At 38.0% G+C, this 24,957-nt stretch overlaps 1 protein-coding gene across 7 annotated transcripts in view; it reads left to right on the top strand.

Annotated features, from left to right (window-relative positions):
• LOC132827125 (lysine-specific demethylase 2B-like) overlaps nucleotides 1–24,957 on the top strand; it is a 219,067-nt gene that overhangs the window by 104,838 nt on the left and 89,272 nt on the right. For all 7 annotated transcript variants that reach the window (XM_060843632.1, XM_060843630.1, XM_060843629.1 and 4 more), the window contains 4 exons: nucleotides 1,464–1,617; nucleotides 3,925–4,040; nucleotides 15,116–15,242; nucleotides 17,454–17,929. In XM_060843632.1, the coding sequence (XP_060699615.1) occupies nucleotides 1,464–1,617; nucleotides 3,925–4,040; nucleotides 15,116–15,242; nucleotides 17,454–17,929 (873 nt within the window). The remainder of the gene's footprint in view (nucleotides 1–1,463; nucleotides 1,618–3,924; nucleotides 4,041–15,115; nucleotides 15,243–17,453; nucleotides 17,930–24,957) is intronic.

The raw sequence follows: 24,957 nt of genomic DNA, 5'->3' as shown, positions 1-24,957 counted from the left end.
ATGGAATAAGATTATTACTGTTCACTATTTATCCTGAAATAACATACACTCTAATAATTTTTTGATTTCACTATAATCAATGAAATTGGAAATCCTCTGCCCTATATTTTACAAATGTGTTTTGTATACTAAAGGCTTATATAAATTCACATTTTTATTACTGTGATGGCATGCAATTAATGCCACCTGCAAATGATTTGATGGTGCAAAGTGGTTTCATATTGCTGCCATATTTTTCTTACATATATTCAGAGGATCTTTGAGCAGTCATTTTTGGTGGGTTCTTTGAAATGAAATCACATTTTTCAAAAGATTTTTGATTTATTTTGTCATTCTCCCTTTTTTGGACTTCCAGTCAGCCTGATCCCTGAATTAACATCCAAATTTATTACTGATCTGATGAGAGTAAATCCATCAAACTTACACGTTTTTTTTTCGTTTCTCTGACTCGCTCCTTCTTCCCTCTCCCACTGCACCAGTCTTCCCACCCAGTCCTCATTTTATCTGTAAGGTTTGGTCTCACCTGTGCTGAATTAACGGAGTGTCCCTCACTGTGGGCAATATCAATAGGAAATTTGCATCTAACTTTCTGATAGGATAGTATCTCAATATGTTACTTCTGAAAGTGAAGGAGTAAAAGTTATAGTGGTGAACTGTGCAGTGGTCTGATCTGTCTCCAGAATCCTTTGCATCAAATAATCACTTGTCATTATTGAGTACTCAGTTAATCCACAACCAGAAAAATGACCTATAGCGGTCAATCATACTGATGTCCCTAAGTGATCTTAGAAAAAAGTCATAACCTGATTTGCTTAAGCAATTGTATAATGGGGCCATGACATAAATGGCTATCACTAATGCTGTATATAACTTTTTAAAATTATGTAATATCTGTATATCTCTTTGTTTCTTTTTAAAGTCTGTAATTTATAATATACTTAAGTTCGTAAGATGTAGGAGAAGAATTAGGGAATTCAGCCATCGAGTCTGCTCCGCCATTCAATGGCATCATGGTTAATTTGATAATCCTCAACTCCACTTTCTTGTCTCTTCTCCACAACCCTTGCTTCCCTTTCTGATATAAAAAAAACTTTTTATCTCAACCTTGAATTTTCTCAATGTAGATTCTGTTCTCATGTTGCAGTTTTGTCACATTTAAACATTTCAAAACTTGTATTTAGCATTTCAAAGCTTCATCCATGTTTTATCATTTATTTAGAAGTTTGAAGGTTTGTACTAATTCATAAACTTTTTTTTCAAATGGAATTATGTGGATCATTGCTGCATGTAACAGCATTAGAAAAAATACAGACAACTTAAAGTGGAATCTTATTTTGCCTGTGTTTTAAACAGCCAATAGACAAATTAGCTTAAAAATGCAGTGATATATTTCAGATCTATAATGGTGTAAAATTTGGCTGTTCGTCAGTGTTTCAGTTTTATAAGCAGTCTGTCTCATTCAGGTATTCTGGTTAGTTCCCCCAACTTCGCACAATCTGGAGATTTATGAAGAGTGGGTTCTGTCGGGAAAACAAGGTGATATTTTCCTTGGGGACAGAGTGGACGGATGCCAACGGATTGAGTTAAAACAAGGATATACATTTTTGATCCCTTCAGGTAACAGAAGACAGCGATTGTTATTTGTTATTTTGCATTATTGGATTGGAGGAGGATGGGATTGTTGGTGGATGCAACTTTAGTGAATTGAAAAAGATGAGACATTCCTTTCTGTGCTGCCCTTTTAACTCGTGCTACAGTTATGTGGTGGAGGAAGTGCTGTAAATACATTACTTTCACTGAATCATTCTTTACTGTCAGTCATTTGTATCTGAATAGCTGGTAGCATTATCTAAAATAGTGTCCTGCTTGATTTGGATACTACCATTAGTGTGTTGAGGTACCTTGTTGATTAATGAGCAATGACAGATTCCAAAAATATTGGAAAATTAGTATTACTCAGCATTATCTTTGCTGTATTTCTAGATATTCTTGATGTTCCTATTCAATGTCTTAGGACAGCATGCTAAATATCAAGTGTAAGAGAAAATAAAGTGCATTTATCGTTCAGTTTGACTTGAATTCTTTTAGGAAAAGGGTAAGCTCCTTATTTTCCTGTAGTTTAATGTTTGAAAATTTAGTTTTGAGATGAAATCTTATCTGTCCTATTCCATTTGTGAATCTGTGGAAAGCTACTTCCTTTAACATCCACGTAATAGCGATTTTCTCTGTCAATGACTTGAAATGAGCAATTCCAAATGATCATGCATAGGAATGTGCATTTCATGTAACATGACTGCAAGCTGTTTCCTTCTCATCCCCTCTTCCCCTCCACACCACCTCTTTTCTGTATAAAAATAACTTAATAGCAGTGTGTCTTCACAATTCATCCTGGTTCACAGTTTAAGACAGGAGCATTTCCTGTCATATTCAGTAAAGTGGTTGAAAACTTTGCAAAAAAAATTGCTCCTCTAATCTCTTGTCTTATGTTAGTGTGCATGTGCAGTAATAATTTGTAAGTGTCCTGCATGATTTGGATACTGCCGTTAGAACATTGTGTTACGTTGTTGATTAATGAACCACGACAGATTCTAAAAACATTTGTATATTACTGAGAAGAGATATTAACTACTGATGTCTATAATTTCGAAGTGCATTTTGCTGAGAATATACTTTGCTCTTTACTTCAATTTTTCTTTTCCTTATTGAAATGTCTTTATTGAGGCATTGCTGTAAGGACTGAGGCAATATGTCATGTCTTTATGCAAATATCTACTGCTTCGATTCAGATGTAGCTTCTATGGACTCAAAGCCTTCACAACCCGTCTGTTATTGTGCAGTACATGCCATTGAACTCCCATTGTGCAATGCTGAAGTGTGGAGGTGGCCACCTATGGCTATGCGTTGTCTTCATTGCTTACCTCATATTCACCAATGTTGTATGATAACAAAATAAATGCCCTTCAGCTTCCCATCGTGCATCTATATGGCCATTGACTATTTTATGGTGCAGACTGTATCTGATAGATAATTGTTTTTTGCTGAAAAATGTAACTACAGGTACAAAGTGAAATTTATAATTGTCTGTAATCAATGTAGATAATCTATAATGCTCAGAGAGCAGCTTTGGGACCTTGGTTACACAGTGAATTAGAATAAAGGTGTGTGCTCATTTAGCAGCAAAATGAGATGTACATAGCAGGCACTATCAGGAAGCTTCATTTTTCTTTGAGACTCATTGTACAAAATTGTAAGATTTTCGCATGTACAAGCAAGACTTCCAAATGTGAGATTCTCAAAAAAAGTGTTGAAATCTTCAAAAGAACAGCAAAATTCCTACGCAAAATAAAGAGACCCTGTATACAGAAAGTAAGACTTCTATAATTTATCCAAAAAAACTCTCCATCCCAAATCCTGCACTACCTTTCCTTCCATTTCTCTCATTTTCTTTCCTCTCCAGAAGCCTACAAACATTTCTTTTTAAAATGGAAATTCTGAACTTGTTGAAAGATACTGCACCATGATTGGTTAAAGAGCTGTACAAATTAATGTTGCACACTGACCAGTGAGCTGTATGGACTAGATCAGAAGAGATCAGTATGGAATTGGCCTGTAGGCTGTGTCTGATTGTAATAATTTGTCCTCTCAACATGGAGTCTTCTTATGTATTTAAATTTATGGAATTCTCAGATACAATGATCTAGCTACAAATACAATTTTAGTGACTCTTTCCCACTGTACCTTAGCCCATCTCCTTTTGGGTACAGTTACTAATGGCCCTTTAATACATTTCCAAGTGTTTATTCTTCTTTAAATGATGAGTGTTAGTTAGAGTACTTGTTTAAGAGTTTCAGTAAAACTTAAAGTTATCTATCAGAAAATCTTAAAGCTACAACAAACTCACAAGTGATATCACTCTACGTTTAGGATGGATCCATGCCGTATACACTCCAGTAGATACGTTGGTTTTTGGTGGAAATTTCCTGCACAGCTTTAATATTCCTATGCAACTTCATATCTATGGAATTGAGGATCGAACTCGGGTAAGCCACCTACATACTAATTCACCTTTAATCGATGCAGATTTCAAGCAATTTTTTCCATCTAGTTATGTCCTCTGCTTATCTGAAGATGTTATCTGACTTGAAATGCGGTTTATTAATACCAACAGCATTTGGGTACATTATTTAAAGCATTCACCTTCATATACATTTTGTGAATTTTGGGTGATGAAGTAGAGATAGAAATGTATCTTTTTCAACTCATTTTGACCCTGGTCTCACCAGATATGCACTTTCCATTAAAGGTCTTGGATATCAAAAAAGAATGAGAATTTCAGCTCGCTTTTTCTTTATGCAATGATGTGATAATTCTAATACCCCAACTGAAAGCTGAAAAAAGATAATCTAACAGTATTTGCCAAAGATTTTAACCAGTAATTAGTCTGGTGTGTGTGTCATAGTGCTAGACTGGGTCAGGTATTGGTCATTGACCTTACATCCATCTTAAGATCAGAAGTGGGAACACTTGTGCAATGTGCAATGTTGAGCACCATTCACAAATCCTCAAATACTAAAGCAGTCCAAGTCCAAATGCAGCAAAGCTTGGACTGACAAGTGACAAGTAACGTTCATGCTACTCAAGTTTCAGGCCATGACCATTTTCAGCAAGAGAGAATCTAACCACTGCCCCTTAACAATGGCATTTTCATCACTGACTCCACCAGTATTAACATCCTGCAGTTACTATTCACCTTAAATTGAACTGGACTAGCGTGCAAATATTGTGGCAAGAAAGACAGATCATAAGAATTCTCCAGCAAATAATTTACCTGATAGCTCCCCAAAGCCTATCCAACATCACCAAGGTGGACGTCAAGAGTGTGGTGAGATACTTTCTAATTGCCTGGATGAAAGAAGCTCCAATAATATTCCAGAAGCTTGATACCATGCAGGACAAAGCTTGACTGGCATCACGCCCACAAACGTTCATTCCTTCCACCACTGATGTTTAGTAGCAGCAGTGCCATCTACAAGAAATTCAATATACTGCAGAAAATCACCAAAGGTTCTTTAGAAAGACAGCTACTTCCAAACTCAAGGTTATTTCTATCTGGAAGAATACAGCAGCAGATACATGGGAACAGCACCACCTGCAAATTCCCCTCCAAGGTGTTTAACATCCTGACTTTGAAACATATCACTGTTACTGCAGTGTAATTGGATGAAACTGCTGGGACTCCCTATCTAGCAGCATTGTGGGTCTAGAATCATAAAATTTCTATAATGTGGAAACAGGCCCTTCATCCCAAGTCCACACCGACACTGCGAAGGGTAGCTCACCCAGACCATTCCCCCACCATATTAACCTACATTTACCCCTGACTAATGCACCTAACCTACACATCCCTGAACACTATGGGCAATTTAGCATGGCCAATTTACCTAAACTGCACATCTTTGGATTGTGAGAAGAAACCTGAACACCCAGAGGAAATCCATGCAGACACAGGGAGAACATGCAAACTCCACACTGAGGCTGGAATTGAATCCGGGTCCCTGGTGCTGTATGTGGCTTGTTTGTTTATCTCAGGCAGGCCATGATAAGCATTCTAAAATTTTCCATCATTTCAAATTTGGAAGGTTTTTCACCCCTAATTGATGGTAACTAGTTGAGCGCAACTAGGGAAGAACAGTAAATGCACATGTACCACACATAGTAACGTTATGTCTGGGATATAAGCTGAGATCAGGCTGCTCCACTGTCAAACAGGCTGCCTGCAGTTCGATGAATTCATGTTTGTCGTGAAATGTTATCTCTGTCTTTGTCTTCACAGATGATCATCTACAGAGTATTTCCAGCACTTTGTTGTTATTTATGGTATTCTCATTATTTGACACTGGGTTTTATGGTGGATAATGCTTTACCTCTTACGGGTTGTTCTGTTATAATGTGTGTTTCATCAATGCAAATTCGCTGTAACATGACAAATTAGGTACACTGTTTTTACAGTGCAAGCTTTTAAAATGTGTGTTGGATATAAAGTGATTACGGTACCAACATTTCATGTGCTGTTTCTAAAGTACGATTTTTCTATAACGTGGGGTTGCACAAGAACGCAACCATAGTGTTTTAGAAGAACTAACTGTACTGAACGCTTTCTAAATAAAACTAGCTACAATCTCTCTTAATGTAATCAAAGTAAAAGCAACTCAGCATTTTGACTGTCAGTAGTTGATGAGCATCGGTGTAGTATCATATTCTTTCTTGTGCTGAAAAGTTAGAATTTCTTTAAAAAGCAAACAAGTAATTGTCTATTTGGTAATCCAAGAATGAAAATCAAAGTTATCTATGTAAGGCAGATCTTCCCATCCAAATGTTTACTTGAATAGTAGCAAATCAAGTATTCTTCTACCCTTTTTTAAAAGGGTATTATTTTCTAAAAGCTTCTTAGTTGTTTTGAAATTTGATGTTTCTATAAATGTGCAATGTATGGAAGATAATGTATCTAACAAATTCATTAGCAAAATTAGGAATTTCCTCATTTGACAGGACAAAATCATGCAGTTTTTGATCACGTGTTTGACTTTTTCTCAATGTACATTGATCTTGAATTCTGAGCTGTACTTGCCATGTGGGTGTGATGTGCCATTGAATTTTTTAAAAAAGATGTCTTAGGACCATAATCTTTCCAGATGGTCGTCTTCAGTTTGTTGGGAGAAGTGATACAGAGCACATTCATAAAGTGAAGCAGAAAAAATGAATTGAAAAGCATATCTGAATCATTCTTGGGTTTAATCTGGTTATTACTGGATGTGTTTGTTCCTGCCTGGGAGCAGTCTAGGTTGATCCTTCAGCTGGGAAATTATTTTGTTGAGGGGAAGATAATACAATATCAAACAAAAGAATATTGAATATTTCAAACTGCATGTAGAGTGACTGTTAAATGATGGCCATTTAGTCACGGTAGGAATTAAACTGAAATACAGACCTGAAGTGACCATCTTTTCATAATTTAGGTAGACCTTTTACCTTTAAGAGTACTGTGCTTGTTCCATTTTGCAGAAGGCTCTACTCTTGTGATTACAGATTGATTAATTGGTGTAAGAAATTAAGGATGGTATATTTATTTGTTAATTACAAAGCAATTGTGGATTTTTTTCACATGTTTCTTCCTTTATTTTCTAAAGACATTAGCTCCGTGTCTATCTCATGTTCACATAAATAAACACACATACACCCCACCTGATTTGCAGTTCAAAAAAAACTTGACTGATTCTCAGCCTTTAGACCTTGTTGATTTTCTTCTATGCCACCGGCCACTCAACAGGAGTGTGAAACAGAAAAGGACAGAAATAGGGAGAAAGGATAGAAGGAGACTGAGATGCGTAGAAAATAGTATGTCCAAATGACACTTTTAAGAGAGAAACATGAACCACTTGGGAAATCCACCATTCATGTGTTATCTATCTGCCTGTCTGGCTATAGGTCTCTGCATACATCTTTGCAAGAAGGATTGCTAGGCATTTCCTCAGGGTGAAACCACCTTTCAGTTTTTATATATGCTTGTGAGATAGGTGATCTATGTTTGTTTGCTTCTATTCCTCTTATTGGATAAAGTGGTCTCAAGATAGCGAGGCGTCATTATTTAAAAGTCTAAATAATGGCACTTATTATCTATGAGCTCTGGAATCCATGAAATTAATGTACAGTAGCTAAGGATCTCAGAACTTGCTTTTAGTTTTTTCATAAGGATTTTCATACTCAAAGTTAAAAAGGCTGGATCATTCTGACATTTTGAAACGAAATTTGAGGTCTGAACCTATGTAAATTTTCATTCCTAGCATAAAGCCATTAAAAGCTCAAGTTACAATCTTCATCTTTTATACATGAATTAAACATTTCTTTGTAAATTTGATTATGTTGTGCATCCTCAAAATTGCATTTATTTTTTTCTAAGGTTGACAGTACTTGTAAATGATCTTGCAAATGCTTGGAAAAATGCAAAGTTTTTTTTAAGACTCCCATTCTTGTAAGTTTCACACGGTACATCAAGAAAAGTAAATGAAAGAAAAATTTTACCGTTTTTCCCTTTCGTCAAATTCAGGTAGATAATTCCATAATAAATTTTGTTTTGAATATGTGCATCTAATGCCTTCCCATATAATTGAGTCCATTCTGGTTAGAAGCAGATCATAACAATCATAATTTATAAAAACTAGTCATTTTTCGTTTGTGAGAATTGATGTGCAGAAATTGTTGCATGCTGCAGCAGTTCAGAAAACTGAGTTATGGCTCTAGAAATAAAAGTAATTACTGTAATAAAATAACAGCATCTGAAAGCTTGCTGGAGGTACCATAAAACAGTACAATGTACATTTCCATTCCTTGTGCCTATCAAAAATCTCAAATTCTTAACTTTGGTTGGTCTAGCTCAGAATTCATAGTTATAGTCTGCTTGACAAATCCAGAATTCTTGCTCAGCATTAAAGCCAAAGGAAGAAAGTCTTGGACATGAGAGATCTTCACATAATAAGTTATGTGTTACCATCATATCTCTTACTAAAGAATGAATTGACAAAAACAAAATCTTAAACTCGATTTCATCACCAGTATTATGCTGATCTAGTTAGTGTGTTGAAAGATGTATAAAACATATTATTGCTGCATTTTTGAATTTATATTGTTTTAAAAAAGGCAAGTGAATATGGATGAGTTTTGTGGAGGGGTTTAATAAAAAGGTCAGAAGGTCATTCTGGAACAGTGACCTAAATGCTTCAGTTCCAAGAAGATATGTGACTGTAATCAAAGATTCAAGAAAATTTGGTATGATGGTGGAAAAGATGACAGGCAGTATAAACACATTAAATCATTATTTTTTATTTCCATTCAGTTCAAAAAAGACTAGAAGCTTAGTTGAGAAGAATCAAAAGTTTAGTTCAAAATCAAGTTTTTAAATTCTGTTCTCAGATTTTAGTTCAGTTTAGAGAAAACCAGCCATTGTAGAAGCAGTGATTTTAAGTTTGTGATGTTTCCAAGCCACGAGAGTTTGGTGCAGAAATCTTCAAGTTGTTATGATTGTAAAAGTTTAGACCACCACGCTTATGAAAGGTTCATACCATCAGACTCAGGAATATTGTAAAACTTGCTGTACAATTTGGGAGACAATACCTCGAGGGAGTTAATTAGTGTTGAAGTGGGAGTATAATTTTTCTGGACTTTAAATAGATAGGGTAGGGAAACAAGTTGAAACTTTGTTTTAATGTTTGTGTTGAAATCTTTCTCGCTGTATATTTTACAGCTTAGTATATTTGTATTTTTGTTTTGTTTAATAAAACTAGGTGCTGTTCTTAAATAACTGCTTAACCTTCACCTTTGACTGCAGAATATGATCATTAAATCGATATTTTTATTGTCTTGGTTTGATGAATTGTATTAAGGTGCTGGCAAGATTGTGTTCAAAGTTTACCACAAGGTAGTAGGCTGCTGACTTCAATCATGTTGTCTTGAGGACCCGTATTCTATCGTGAAGTCAATATCTGAAGGAGAGAGAGGTTGCAAAAATTGGTGAGATGATAAACCCCTTTTTATATAAAAAAAATTATTTTATCAAAATTTCTTTCAGAATCTGTGGGTTTCACTGCTTGGGCCAGCAATCATTTCCCATCTCTGGTTGTCATGGAAAAGTTGGTAGTTAGTTGCCTTCTTGAACTTCTATGATCTCTTTAGGGAAGTCATTCCGGGATTTTGACCCAGTGACGATGATCGAACTGCGATGTATTTCCAAATCAGGATGGTGAGTCGATTGGAGAGAAGTATGCAAGAGTCGATACTTGCTATTGTCCTTCTAGATGATAATGATCATGGGTTTAGAAGGTCTGACATAGTAGCCTTGATGAATTTTCTGGGGTACATCTTGTCAATGGTGCACACTACTATTATGAACACCTGTGGTGGAGGGACTGAATGTTTGGAGAAGTGTTGACAATCGAGCAGAGTGCCTCTGCTTCGATGATATCAAGTGTTGTTGAAAGTGCACCAGCCAAGACGATTGGGGGAGAATTCCATCACCCACATATCTTGTAGTTGGTGGACAAGCTTTGGGCAGTCAGGTGGTGAACTACTCATCACAGGATGTCGAGCCTATGACCCTGCTTTTGTAGTCACAGTATTCATGCAGCTAGTCCAGTTTGGTTTGTGGTCAATGATAACCCTCAGGATTTTGAAAGTAGGAGAATTCAGTGCTGGTAATGCCATTGAATGTCAAGAGGTGATAGTTTCCTCTTCCTTCGACATGGTCATTGCCTGGTAAGTGAAATGCAAATGTTGCTTTCCATTTGTCACCTGAAGCATGGATATTGATCAGGTCTTGCTGCATTTAGACATTGACAACTTTGGTATCTGAGGGGTTGTGAACAGTGCTGAACAATGCATGGCTATCAGTGAATATTCCCACTAACGATGGAGCAGACGAAGATGTTTTTGGCAAAGGAGACTACTTGGAGGACGTCCTGCAGAGCTATCCAAAAACGAGATGACTGTTGTACATCATCCACAATCATCTTTGTTTTTGTTAGGTGTGACTCCAACCAACTGAGAATTTTCTCCTGATTTCCATTGATTCGATATGTACTAGGGCTCAATGATGCCACACTTGGTCAAATACGCAGTCACTCTCCCTCTGGAGTTCAGCTTTTTTGCTGCAAATGTGTTGCTGGTCAAAGCACAGCAGGCCAGGCAGCGTCTCAGGAATAGAGAATTCGACGTTTCGAGCATAAGCCCTTCATCAGGAATAAGAGAGAGTAGCCAAGCAGGCTAAGATAAAAGGTAGGGAGGAGGGACTAGGGGGAGGGGCGATGGAGGTGGGATAGGTGGAAGGAGGTCAAGGTGAGGGTGATAGGCCGGAGTGGGGTGGGGGCGGAGAGGTCAGGAAGAGGATTGCAGGTTAGGAGGGCGGTGCTGAGTTGAGGGAACCGACTGAGACAAGGTGGGGGGGAGGGGAAATGAGGAAACTGGAGAAATCTGAATTCATACCTTGTGGTTGGAGGGTTCCCAGGCGGAAGATGAGGCGCTCCTCCTCCAGCCGTCGTGTTGTTGTGTTCTGCCGGTGGAGGAGTCCAAGGACCTGCATGTCCTCGGTGGAGTGGGAGGGAGAGTTAAAGTGTTGAGCCACGGGGTGATTGGGTTGGTTGGTTCGGGCGGCCCGGAGGTGTTCTCTGAAGTGTTCCGCAAGTAAGCGGCCTGTCTCACCAATATAGAGGAGGCCACATCGGGTGCAGTGGATGCAATAGATGATGTGTGTGGAGGTACAGGTGAACTTGTGACGGATATGGAAGGATCCCTTGGGGCCTTGGAGGGAAGTGAGTGTGGAGGTGTGGGCGCAAGTTTTACATTTCCTGCGGTTGCAGGGGAAGGTGCCGGGGGTGGAGGTTGGGTTGGTGGGGGGTGTGGATCTGACGAGGGAGTCACGAAGGGAGTGGTCCTTGCGGAACGCTGATAGGGGAGGGGAGGGAAATATATCCTTGGTGGTGGGGTCCGTTTGGAGGTGGTGGAAATGGCGGCGGATGATACGTTGTATGCGGAGGTTGGTGGGGTGGTAGGTGAGAACCAGTGGGGTTCTGTCTTGGTGGCGGTTGGAGGAGCGGGGCTCAAGGGCAGAGGAGCGGGAAGTGGAGGAGATGCGGTGGAGGGCATCGTCGATCACGTCTGGGGGGAATTTGCGGTCCTTGAAGAAGGAGGCCATCTGGGCTGTGCGGTGTTGGAATTGGTCCTCCTGGGAGCAGATGCGGCGGAGACGAAGGAATTGGGAATATGGGATGGCGTTTTTACAGGGGGCAGGGTGGGAGGAGGTGTAGTCCAGGTAGCTGTGGGAGTCAGTCGGTTTATAATAGATGTCTGTGTTGAGTCGGTCGCCCGAGACCGACTGACTCCCACAGCTACCTGGACTACACCTCCTCCCAATAGTTTCATCGTCATCACTAGACTCTTCAATGCAGGTTTGTTTTTGTTTTGATTTCAAATTCACCATCTGCCATGGTGGAATTTGAACCTGGGTCCCCAGAACATTACTGAGGGCTTGGAAGTAATAGTCTAGCAATAATACAACCAGTCAAAAAGTGTGGTGCTGGAAAAGCATAGCGGGTCAGGCAGCATCCGCGGAGCAGGAGAGTTGATGTTTCAGGCAAAAGGAATGTTTCCCAAACGTCAACTCTTCCACTCTTCAGAAGCTGCCTGATTGGCTGTGCTTTTCCAGTGCCAGGCTTTTTGACTTTGATCTCCAGCATCTGCTGTCCTCACTTTCTCCTATTCGATAATACAACTAGGCCAACTAAGCAAGTGCTGCTTATTAGTGCTGTTGATCACCCTTTCCCCAATTTTATTTATGATTTTGAATAAGCAGACGAGGCAGTAATTCACCAGTTTAGATTTCCCAGCTTTTTGTGTATGGGACATATCTGGCAGTTTTCCACATTGGTGGGTAGATACCAGAGTCAGTAGTGGAACTCTTGTCACCAAGGGCGGGCAACTTCTGGAAGACAGATTCTCAGTATAGAGTCAAAATGTTGTCAGGGTCCATATCCTTTTTAGCATTCAATGCCATCAACCATTTCTAGTTCTCACATGGAATGCGTTGAGTTAGCTGAAGATTGGAATCTGCAACGCTTATGACCTTTTGGAGTAAGCTGAGATGGGTCTTCCACAAAAAACTACTGGCTAAAGATTGTTGCAAATGCTTTAGCCTTACCTTTGGCACTGATGTGATGTGCTTCCCCAACATTGAGGATGGAGATATTTGTGGGAGCTTCCTCCTCCAATGAGTTGTTTATTTGTCCACCACCATTTATGACTGGATCAAACTGGAGCTTGAGCAGCTAAACTGCACTATTATGTTTTGTAATGTTTTGAAAATTCTTCAGTTTGAGTTATAGTCCCATTTATAATGGATCTTTTAATTTGTCTTTTCTATTGAGATGCTACGTATTTGTAGTTCAAAAGAAGTTGAGTTTCTTACTAGCTTGGGGCAATGAAAGACTTGTTCTGGCTGCTACAATTAATTAAGTATTCATAATGGAGGTCTTTGCAAATGCTACCAATGGCAATGGGCTTCTTTTGATTCCAGGTTGTGACATCAATCCAGATTTTAAAACTTATGCACAAGATGCAATGTCAGAAATGTACAAGACTTTGTAAATTAGGCATGTAACATTTTGTTCAAAAGTATGTTGGGAAGAATTTACATTACGTTCCCTCAATCTCTTCTGTTAGTTTTGGTGAATATCTTCAGAGGGACTGTAAACATTTGCTTTCAGCCAATTAGACCATTTCAGTGGATATTTTGATAAAGTATATATAATTATTATTTGGCAGTTTTCATTTTGAAATATAGTCAAAGTAGATATGTGATTCCAGTTCTATGAGGGTAATTTTATTATGAGGTCAAAGTCTCTTGGAACAATTAACTAAAGACATTATTTCCAGGGAAGCAAGTGAAGTACCTAGTAAGATGTCTATGAAGTTAATTGATGAAATATTTACAAAGTTAAACTTTGAAAGTGGGCCACCGGCTATTACTGGTTTTTAGTTCAGAAGAATCAGGTTTCAGTTCAAGTTTTTCGTGCAGAAGAATTCCTATCAGAAGTGAAGATAGGTTGTGTAAAGATTTCCATTCTGAAAGGAAGCTTCTATGCTGAGAGATTGGGATAGGAATCCAGGTCATCAGAACTGGAAAGCAGTTTCTTGGCCATTAAAACTGAAAACAATCAGTTTAGTCAGAAATTAAAAAGTTAAGATCAGAAGGTCACTGCAGTGGGACTGAGTATCTGTAAAGATTTTTGCTGGGATAAAAAGAAAAATTTTGTTTATTGTAATATTATATTTTGTTATTTTCAAAACTTAGTTTGGAGCTATGCATGATTTTATCAATTGAGCATGTCCTAAACAACATTTCAGAGCTTTGCTTTTTTTTGTTCAACAGACTTGTGGTGAAAATAATTAGGCTAATGTTCTTTTCAAACCAGTTTTCACTCTGTGATCTGCCTTGTCTCGTGTTATCATCAGTGGGATCAAAATAGCATTCACGTGGACCAGAATGTGACACTTTGGTCATAGATCATTATACATAAATTTTGCACTGTTATTTTTCATTTTAAATTTCCTACGCATTGCCTTTTCTACTCACTTATCTGAGTTAAAGAAGGTGCAATCTTACAGGCTTCAGGATCAAGATGCACACTGAAATGTATTCAGCAAAGGGAAAATCTTTTTAAAGGAATTTGCATAAGTCAGCAAACATCATCAAACCCATTTTCTTCATAAAATTTTGAATCTTTGTATTTTGGATATTGCATTTTAAGAACTTAAACTGGTCCAGGCTCATGCAGGTACTAATAGGTGCTGTTGTCTTTAATGTCACTTGACCTGAAACAATGTCATTTTGGCATAGAAGGGGTGAGCTAGGGTTCACTGCTAAAGAAATTGCATTTAAAAATGTGACTGTTTACAGTCAGTGATGCATGTCCCTGCTAACTAGTAGCCCAATGTGACTTAATAGTCTCTTGAATTTTTGTGAATTTATTATCCATTAATCCTCATGACAAACTTAGTAAAAACCTAATGATTGCAATCTTTATAAACTGATGTTTGTGTTGTTAAGGCAATTCAAGCAGACAGAGGTACAAAATGAAATGCTAAAGTATGTACACTGCCTCATGTGAAAATAGACTGATGTAAAACAGTGTATTTCACAGAATTGATTCCCTGACCCTAACGAAAATCATGGATATGAAATCCTTGTTAAACAAAATGAACTTTATGCAAGATTTCTGTAAATACTTTCTGAAATAAATGTGCACTCAAGCAATGACTCTAGATTTCTGATGAAGGGCTTATGTGCGAAATGTCAATTCTCCTGTCCCTTGGATGCTGCCTGACCTGCTGTGCTTTTCTAATGCCACACTTTTCGACAATGACTCTAGATTGTTTGTTTGCTTTTATCACTTGTATATGACCAACCTACACAATGGCCATTGGTGTGGCTTTCTGCTGTGCCCACACATTTATTTGATAATTCTCCATTTCCTCAGCTATATTCTGTATATAAATAATCTTTGTTTTTCAGGTTAATGCCAAGTTCCGCTATCCTTTCTACTATGAAATGTGCTGGTATGTCCTGGAAAGATATGTGTTCTGTTTGACGAAAAGGTCTTATCTCACCAAACAATACCAGAGGGAATCAATGTTAATTGGTAAGTTACCAGCATTAGTACATCTGTTCACATGAAGCGTTTCGGGGTATTTGTTCTGTAAGTATTTGCAAACACATGAAAGGCCATTAGCAAATTCCATAAAATATGCACTTTCAGCAGACTAAAAATAGCTTGATCGTGCGGAAGTAATTAACTGACTCTCTAATGACCCAACTACCTTATCATGTAGTTGTTGGATCACTTAAACTGGCAAGATCCGTTGTATGTACCAAGTTAAGTGCTTTCAACTGTGGTAGCAGTGGAGACACTGTAACAAATGAGTAAGGAAGGGGATACAAGCCAGGGTTCATGCTCACATTTGATCATCAGTAACTCCAACTGATATTTGTTTCTTTGAAGTGAGTGTGGATAGAATTGGATGAGACAGTGATGTCTTTGGAGTTAAATAACCTCCCTGATATACTGTTAAGTCTCACACATTAAACATGGAGAGCTGGATAAGCATGACTGTTACCACTGAATTACATCTCAGTATGGAGTTCGGCTTTAGGTGAAAAAAGTTAAAATTAATAGAGGAACTAGAATTAAAGTAATTTGCAGAAAATAATTCTTTATCTCCCAACCTGAACTTGGGCAACATTATTCCAATTACTAATCAGACCACTTGCCATTTTATGATGGCTCTTTGTTCATTGAGGATAAGGTGGTTTATTTTTCAATGCTGTTTCCTCCAGCTATTAAAACTGTCCAGTTTTTAAAGAGGGATGGGCAAGAACAAAGTTTTCCCAATTGTTGGACATTTTGCCTGGCTGCCGTGGGTGTGCAGGAGTGGGCTAAGTAAATCTCCCCTGTTGATCATGGTCAAAAATAGTTTGCAATGTATTTGCAATTATGTGTTTATACTTGTGTGACTGAGGAGGCTATATTACATTTTATTCCTTATTGTATTCTTTCTAGTTCTCTTTCTCACTTTCAAAAACAGCATAAAACAATTCTCTGTGCCTTCATTACAAATTTCAGTGACAGTGCACCACATTCTATATTATGGTGTTTTCCTTCTCTTTGGGATCTCCTGGATGTCTCTGATGGCCTTCTAAGACCATCTTTGTAATGCCTCTTTCCTAGATTGAGTTTGCAAGCAGCTGAAGTGCTACTTCTTTATACCAGCAATGGTACAATACAGGCAGAGATCCAGAGCGACAGGTTTGCACCCCAAATTTTGATTGACTGAGTTGACTCCTGGAAGGAGGACCTCGATGTTTGGATGATAGAGTAAATTAGTTAATCTTCTTTAGCAGCACAATCTCCTTTTTCAGAGCAACCTATGTATTGCAGTGCTTTAAAGAATGAAGTTTTCTTTACTTGTTTGTAACAGGATTTTGAGGGAGGCAAGTTAAGGTTAGCCGTTCAATACTAAATCTCTGATAAGCTGAGGCAGACTTCAACCCTTGGGTGGGGAAGCCAAAATTCAGTTCAGGTCCCTGCTTTTGATTTGTCTCATGACCACAATTTAGGAAATGCAAGACTGAGTTCTGTGTGAAACCCTCTAAAACAGTAATTTGCCTATGTTCGGTGCTTATAAGTAATTTGCTAAATCAATTGTGCTATTAACATTTCACATTCTTGTGTAAAAGTGCTTTGAAAAAATATTAAGCATTTAGATATTGTTGGAGATGAAGATGGTTCTTGTTATTGATGAGTTTTGTGCTAACGCTGCCTTGAAAGCATTCCGATGTTATTATTCCCTCTGTAGTCAAGTGGGTGTTTTGATGTGAGGAATTCTATTAATAACGTATCAAAAAAATCACTCCTACAAGGAGGCTCTTTTAATCTTGCGAATTATAGGTTTGAAACTGTTCTGTACAGTTTTGCTAATATATAGTGTCTAAACTGTGTGTAATAGTGACAGGATTTTTTTGCTGTTAAATTGCAATGGATTTTTCCAGTATGAACATGACAGCTTGTCCTAATGGCATTGCATACTTCAACAGGGCATAACCTAGCCGCGCTATGATTGGACCTGTATGCTCCTCCTTAGCATATAGAAAAAATAGATGATCATTGTTGCTGGCCAATTGCCAGTGAATTCCAATTATGCGTTCTGAGATGGTTGCCTTTTACATATTGTTACAATGTATTGGGCTTGTTCCTGATTTCTATGTAATCACCCATTAACACTATCCGTTATTTAATAAAACATTTTTCTTGATCAATGTTTGACATATTACATTTAAGTTTAAATATTTTCAGATACAGAGAAGAAACCAAATACAGAGAGTCCTTCATCAGATTCCCGTCTAGATATGGATGAAGAATCTTCTGATGTACGAATCAAGGAGGAGAAAGATGAGACGAGAGATAAAATGAGCCTTCAAAGCACAAAAGCATTTGGTGATGATTCGCCTTCTCCTAACAGTGCACATTCAGAAGGAAATGAAAGCTCTGGAAAGACACCGAAAATGACAAAGCGTTTAAAGCGGACTTTGTCCAATGATTCAGATGACAGCACTAAGTCACCAATGCTGACAGACTGTCCAAAAACACCAAGTGGGTCTCCTGACCCATCTCAGCCAGCATCTGAAGGATCTAATAAATGGATTCACCTTACAGAATTTGAGTTGAAAGGGTTAAAAGCACTTGTGGAAAAACTGGAGTCCTTGCCAGAGAATAAAAAATGTGTCCCTGAAGGGATAGAAGATCCTTATGCCCTTCTGGAGGATATGAAGGTTAGTGTTGTAAAATATTTTCAGAGGCTTTGACGCAATTGTTTATCTGTCTGAAGCACACAGTTTTAATCAAATGCAAGTTATGTTATCATTTCTGATTTCAAGTGGCACTTATCATATACTTCAGTTTACATTTTACCAGTAATATGACACTAAATTAGCTAATTATAAAAAGTACAGTATATCAGTAATATTTTGAGACCCAGAGGATTGACAAAATAAATCAAAATTCTTTCAAATCCTATTTAGATTTGATATTTAAGATTTAACCTGTCAGTGATAATTTGGAAAATACCATCAGTTTACAAATATGAGTCTAAATATAAATAGCTTTTCCAGATTTGGAAGTTGATAGCCTCAACTGCTTAATTACTCCACTGGATTTACAGAGGAAGGGAATATGATTGTGCTACTTGAAGAGATAAACTCGAACATCTATAATTTGCTATAGTTCTGCCAAGTGGAATTCTTGTCAGTATTCAGAATATGATATGTTAGTGATTTTTGAAAGCAGCTTAATTTCCTCCAGCTGTGGCTGCTTTCTCTGAATTTTGCAAACACTTGTTACAGCTGTTTGTGGACGGTAGATTCAGTTTTCCTTAGTAGGGCAAATAATTATGTTTTCTTGTATGAACAGTTACTGGTGTAGAAAAGTCCACGCTTGGTTTTTAATTGATAACGGAATAGCAGGCTGATATTCTCCCCTTGCCTAATTATAGGCTAGAGGGCTTTAAAAAACAGTTGTCTAAATGATTCATAGAGTGGGACTGAATTCACTTCACTGTTTCAGCAAACGTCTCTTCTAACTGTTGCGGAGTGACTGCAGATTTTTCTATGACAGATTTACCCAGGATCCACCATAAAGAAGATTTTATAGTCAAATGTTTGTGCAGTGTGTATAGGATAAGGCATAGAGCCATCAGGCTGGTACAAAAAATGCCATCAACTTGGACAGTACAGAACACCATTTGCTGCAAGCTTATGTTTCCATGGTCTTCATTTAAATGTTAAGCCACTGTAATGCAGTCAGATGAAGCCTGCCATGCTGGTAAAAGGTGGCCTCTGACTGACTCCACATACATAAGTTCTCTTTGTGCCACCTCAGATGGATATTTAATTTTATACACAATCTCAGTGTAGACCATAATAAATTAGACTTTGAAGATATGAGAGTGAGAGTACATTGGAGCATAAGCATGTCGTGCTATTCTATAGGGAGAAGACATGACCTACCTTTCCTCAGCTTCTCCAACCCTTCTCCCCTCTCTCTCTCTCTCTCTTCCCCCCCCCCCCAGTTGTCTGCTCCTAGTATCTTGTGGTTTGTCAGTTTTCTTCACTTCTCCATCTAAATTTTCTCCTTCAAAATATTTGGAAGGTTAAAGCCGTAGCTTTCATTCTCAAGCCACTGACTTCAAGCCCTTTTCTTGGTCACTGTTTGAGGCTGAATCAGACTGTTCTGAAATGGAAAGTCAAGTTTGTGATGAGTTTCCATCTACCTGTACCAATCCAGGTCTCAAACCTACGCAGCTTATCTAATGCTGAAACCCATGTCCATTCCTTTGTTACGTCTCGGTATTAGCTCTGTTGACTCTGCCAGTATTTTCCTCTTTTCTTTCACAAATCTAAATTCAAGCAAAACATTTCCATATCCCAACTCTCACTATGTCCCTTTCAGCAAGATTCTCTCTTTTTGGCTCTGCGTGCATCACAGCCAACAAGAAAATTAGAGGGAATGCAACCTTTTACTCATTGTCCCTGTGCTCATTGGTCTACATTGTCTCATGTCTCGTGTCATGACACTGACAATTTTGAAATAATCATCTTTTTTATAATCTCAGCTTTCATAACACAGGTGGCAACTGTGGAGTAATCTGCTTCCTCCACCATCAATTCTGAAATTATCTCATTACCACTCTCCCTTTTAAAATGAACCTTAAAATCTACTTGTTTCCTGTCTAGATGTGAGATTTTGTAACTCTTATGCAAAGTGACATAGCCAAATATACAAGCCGAAAACATTTTGTTTGCTGTATGGGCATCAATCACTTTAAATGGCAGGCACTAAGTGTTCACAAATGTCCGAGCAGAAGCCTTAAATAGGGAAAACCCTTTATTTTGAATTTGTGATTCCTTGTTCCAGGGTACCCACATGGGGGAACCATCATGTCAGTATTCCTCTAGATTCATAAAAGTAAACGTTCAACCTCTTCAACCTCTCCTGTTAAGACACCCCCTTCATCCTAGGAATCAATCAGTTTGCCTTTATATTGGAGGCCATTCATTGAAGCTTATTGCTCCTTGAATAAGGAGACTAGAGTAGGATGCAGTACCTCAGGTGTGGTCTCATCAAAGCTCTCTATTGTTGTAGCAAAACTTTCCTTCTGTTATACTCCTTCCACTGACATAAAAAGCCAACATTTCATTTGCTTTCCTGTTCACTTGCTATACCAGTGTGATAACTTTGTGCTTCATGTATAATCTCTATCATAGCATTGTTTAGACTCTCTGCATTCATAGAATATTTTGCTTTTCTATTCTTCCTATAAAAGTTCATAATATTGCATTATCATCCAGCAGGCAGACTTTTGCTCGTTCGTTTAACCAATCTAAATCCCTTTTCTATTCCTCCTCACAACCTATCTTTGAAACCTTGGAAAATGTGACTACAATACACTTTGATCCTTAGCATGTGAGTCATTAGGTTTTAACTAGTTAAGGCTCCAGCATTGATCCCTGCAGCACTTTGCTTGTTGTAATTTGGCAGCCTGAAAATTATCTATTTATCCTGACTTTCTGCTTCGTATTAATTAGTCAACCCTTTATCCATGCCAGGATATTGCCCCCAATACTTTGAGGTCTTGTCTTGTTTACTAACCTTTTATGTGGCACCTTATTGAATGCTTTTTGGAAATCCAGTGCACTACATCTACCCTTTTATTGACCTGTTTGTCACATCCTCAAAGAACTCTAATAAATTGGTTAAATGCTCTCAGCCTTTCATACAGTCATTTTGACTGTACCTGATATTATTATGATTTTCTAAATACCCTGCTGTTACTTCCTTATTTTTGGATTCCGGCATTTTCCCAAAGACAGATGTAGGAAATCTTGCTTATACTTTCCTGCTTTTCTTTAAAAAGGTAATTTACAGTCTTCAAATCTTACTGGAGCTTTACAGAATCTTGGGAATTTTGGAAGAACGCAACCAATGTCTTTGCAGCCATTTCTTGGGATTGTGACTGGTGTGGTTTTGGTATTTTGTACTGTGAAGATAGAGACAAATGTTTGTTCAGAATCTCTAAGGAACTAATGTTTATTATGGCTGCTCTCTTTTTAAGTCTTGGGAGAAGCTCTTACTTTCTGCCTTTATTTTTCATGCTATTTACTTCCAATTCTATTATCACACTTTTTTTTTCTAAATTCTTAACTGATTTCTAAGGTTTCCCTAATCTCTGGCCACTAATCTTTGTGCTAATCATTTTATCTCTTTTAATTTTATTCTATCTTTAACTTCCTTTGTTAGCCATGGATGTTTTTCATCCTTCTAATATAACCTTTCTTTCTAAATGAAATATATTTTTGCTGAGAGTTATGAAATATTTTTGAAATGTCATAGTTTTACTATTTAGGCTGCCACACAAGAGGCTGCTGCATTAGATATGGATGCATGACTTTATAAAATATTAGCATGGATAGAGGATTGGGTGACTAACAGAAGGCTAAGAGTGGAGATAAATGAGTGTTATTCTGACTAGTGGTGTGCCTCAGGGATCAGTGTTGGGACCACAATTATTCACAATTTATATAGATGATTTGGAGTCAGGGATCACGTGTAGCATGTCAAAGTTTGTAGGTGACACTAAGATGAATGGCAGAGCAAAGTATGCAGAGGACTGTGAAACCTTGCAAACGAACACATAGATTAAGTGAATTGGCAAAGGTCTGGCAAATGGAATACAATATTAATAAATGTGAAGTCATCCATTTTGGTAGGAGTAACAGTAAAAAGGCTTATTACTTGAATGGTAGAAGTTGCAGCATGCTGCTATGCAGAGGGACCTGGTGTCCTTGTGCATGAATCACAGAAGATCGGTCTGCAGGTACATCTGGTAATTAGGAAGGCAAATGGAATTTTGTCCATCATTGCTAAAGGGGTTGAGTTGAAAAGCAGGGGTGTTATGTTGCAGGTGCATAGGGTTCTGGTGAGGCCACACCTGGAGTACTGTGTGCAGGTTTGGTCTCCTTCCTTGAGAAAGGATAGACTGGCACTGGCAGGATGCAAAGGAAGTTCAGTAGGTTGATTCCAGAGTTGAGGGGGTTGGCTTATGAGGAGAGACTGAGTAGACTGGGATTATTCTTCTGAATTCCAGTGAATATGAGGGGGGAATCTTATAGAAACATGTAAAATTATGATGAGAAGAGCTAAGATGGAAGTAGAGAGAATGTTTCCACTCACAGGTGAAACTAGGACAAGAGGGCATAGCCTCAAGATGAGAGGGAGTTGATTTAGTACTGAATTGAGAAGGAACTTTACCCAGAGGGTTGTAAATCTGTGGAATTCCTTGTCCAGATAAGTAGTTGGTGCTAATTCAGTAAACATTTTTAAAGCTAAGATAGATTTTTTTGAGCAGAAAAGAAGTTAAGGGATAAGGTGAGAGCATGGGTGAGTGGATGTGAGTCCACAAAGAGATCAGCCATGATCTTATTGAATCGCGGAGCAGGTTTGAAGGGCCAGATGGCCTACTCCTATCTCTTATGTTGATCCACATTTTCACCTAGTGCACTTTAACCAACCTTGGCTTCACAGACTTACAAATGTTTTTTATTTAAATTTAAGGCATCGGTTTCTGACATGTTTGTCACCCCCAAACAGTCTGTGAAACACTATCATGTTATGATAATGGTTTACTAAATTGTATTTTACTATGAGGTAATTAATACCATCTCATTACACGTGACCAGATTTTAATTAGGCTGTTCTCTGTATGATTCCACTATATTCCAAATATACCGTATGAACTCATCTTTGATGCTACCTTTTGCCAATTTGATTTGCCCAATTTTTTGAAGATTAAAATCATCTATGACTGTTGTATTGTTCACCTCCACGGACTTATTTTCTTTGCTAATCCATATAAGTACATGAGTTGATTGTATGTTTAGTCTTCCAAGCCAAGGTTCGTTCTCACTGCTGCACTCATTTCATCTTTTATTAACAGTTTACCCCACCTCCTTTTTCTTTCTACTTATTCTTCTGAAATGTCAGATGTCGCTCAATATTAGCTTTGCCCTTGACAGTCAGCTCAGTGAAGCTGGCTTATGACATGAGTTAAGGTGAAAATTTCAAAGGACAATGTTTGTGTAATTTATTATTTTAGAGTAGTCTAAATCTCGGTGGTAATTTATTTTAAATGCATTCATATATTTCTTATTTGTTTAAAAAAGCCAGATTTTGTTTTACAATAGGTCTTGTTACATGCATATTTATAAGCCCACATTTTTGAATGAGAGAGGTGATTAAAGTATCCAGCACACAAAAGGGACAATTACACTTTTAATTTATTATAACACAATTTAATTCACTGAGGAACTGGTCATCATTCTTAATTATTGAGGCCGTAAGGTCTATTTACAGGAGTATATCTTAAAGCTTATCTCAAGGAAATACACATTCCAGTCTTGAAATTTGTAATATTCCTCCTGCTCAGAATGTCACTTGATGAATGATCAGGGTGTTGGAGGCTTGTTGTAGAAAATGGAATTTTGGCAACAGTGAGTTGTTTTTTACAAAAACAGGGGAAAAAATTCAAGAGGAGAAACAGATAACATTTGCAATTATTTGTTCCAGTGAAATGCTCCAAAATGCTTTACTGGAGTGTTAACAAACTTTTGGCATTGAGACAAACGAAGATATATTAGGACAGATGATCAGACGTTTGATTAAACAGGTAGATTTTAATAGAGGAGAGGGAGGCTTGGGAGCAGGAATTTCAGAAATTAGATCCTGGAAGCTGAAGGCACAGCCACCAATGGTAGAATGATTCAATTCATGGTGGGAAGAGGTTGTGATTGAATATGCAGAGAGATCTCTGAGAGTTGTAGGCTATAAAAGATTACTGAGCTAAGACAGGGTGAAACCACAGAAGGACTTGAAATCAAGGAGGAAAATTTTACAATTGAAGCATTGCTGCACTGGCATGCTAAATAGAGAGAGAGAGTTTGGGAAACTTGGTTAGCATGAACCAAAGGATCCGTTTCTGTGCTGTATGATTCTATGAATGTTATGCCTGAATTTACAAATAATTTATCCAAATATAATTTATCCAAAGGTAAACTGTACCTAATTTGCTTTGAGAGCGATGGGAAGACAGAAGTGTGCATTTACCTCCACTAAATGATAGGATGACTAGAGAAACTGAGGCTCTGGTCGGAAGAAAATGGAAGAGGTAGATAAAGGCAGCTGGGATTAAGTGAATCCCTCGGAGTATTAGGGCAGTAGAAGGATATTCAAGGCAAACCAGGAGGGTAAAAATGAGATAGCTTTAGCAAATAGGGTTAAGGAGAATCCCAAAGAGATTCTAGAAAGGACAAAAGAGTAACTAGAGAGAGAATAGAGCCCCTTAAAGATCAGTAAGGCTGCCTATGTGGGGAACCACAAGAGATGGGTGAGGCCCGAAGCAAGTATTTCATGTCAGTGTTTACCACAGAGAAGGATGTGAAAGTGAGAGAACTTGTAGAAATAAATAGTTATAACTTGAAAAGTGTTCATATTACAGAGGACGAGATGCTGGACGTCTTCAAATGCCTAAAGATGGATAAATCCCTGGGACCAGATCAGGTTTTTCCTAGAACCTTGTAGGAAGGGAGGAAAGTGATTGCAGGGACCCTTGCTGAGATATTTGTATCATCGATAGCCAAGGGTGAGGTGTGGGAAGTCTGGAGGTGGCTAACGTGGTCCCACTGTTTAAGAAAGATGGTAAGCAAAAGCCAAGGAATTATAGACCGGTGAGCCTGATGCCAATGGTGGG

Source organism: Hemiscyllium ocellatum, chromosome 24 (genome assembly GCF_020745735.1).
Source record: "Hemiscyllium ocellatum isolate sHemOce1 chromosome 24, sHemOce1.pat.X.cur, whole genome shotgun sequence".
Lineage (NCBI taxonomy): Eukaryota > Metazoa > Chordata > Chondrichthyes > Orectolobiformes > Hemiscylliidae > Hemiscyllium > Hemiscyllium ocellatum.
This window is presented reverse-complemented; position numbering and strand designations above follow the sequence as displayed.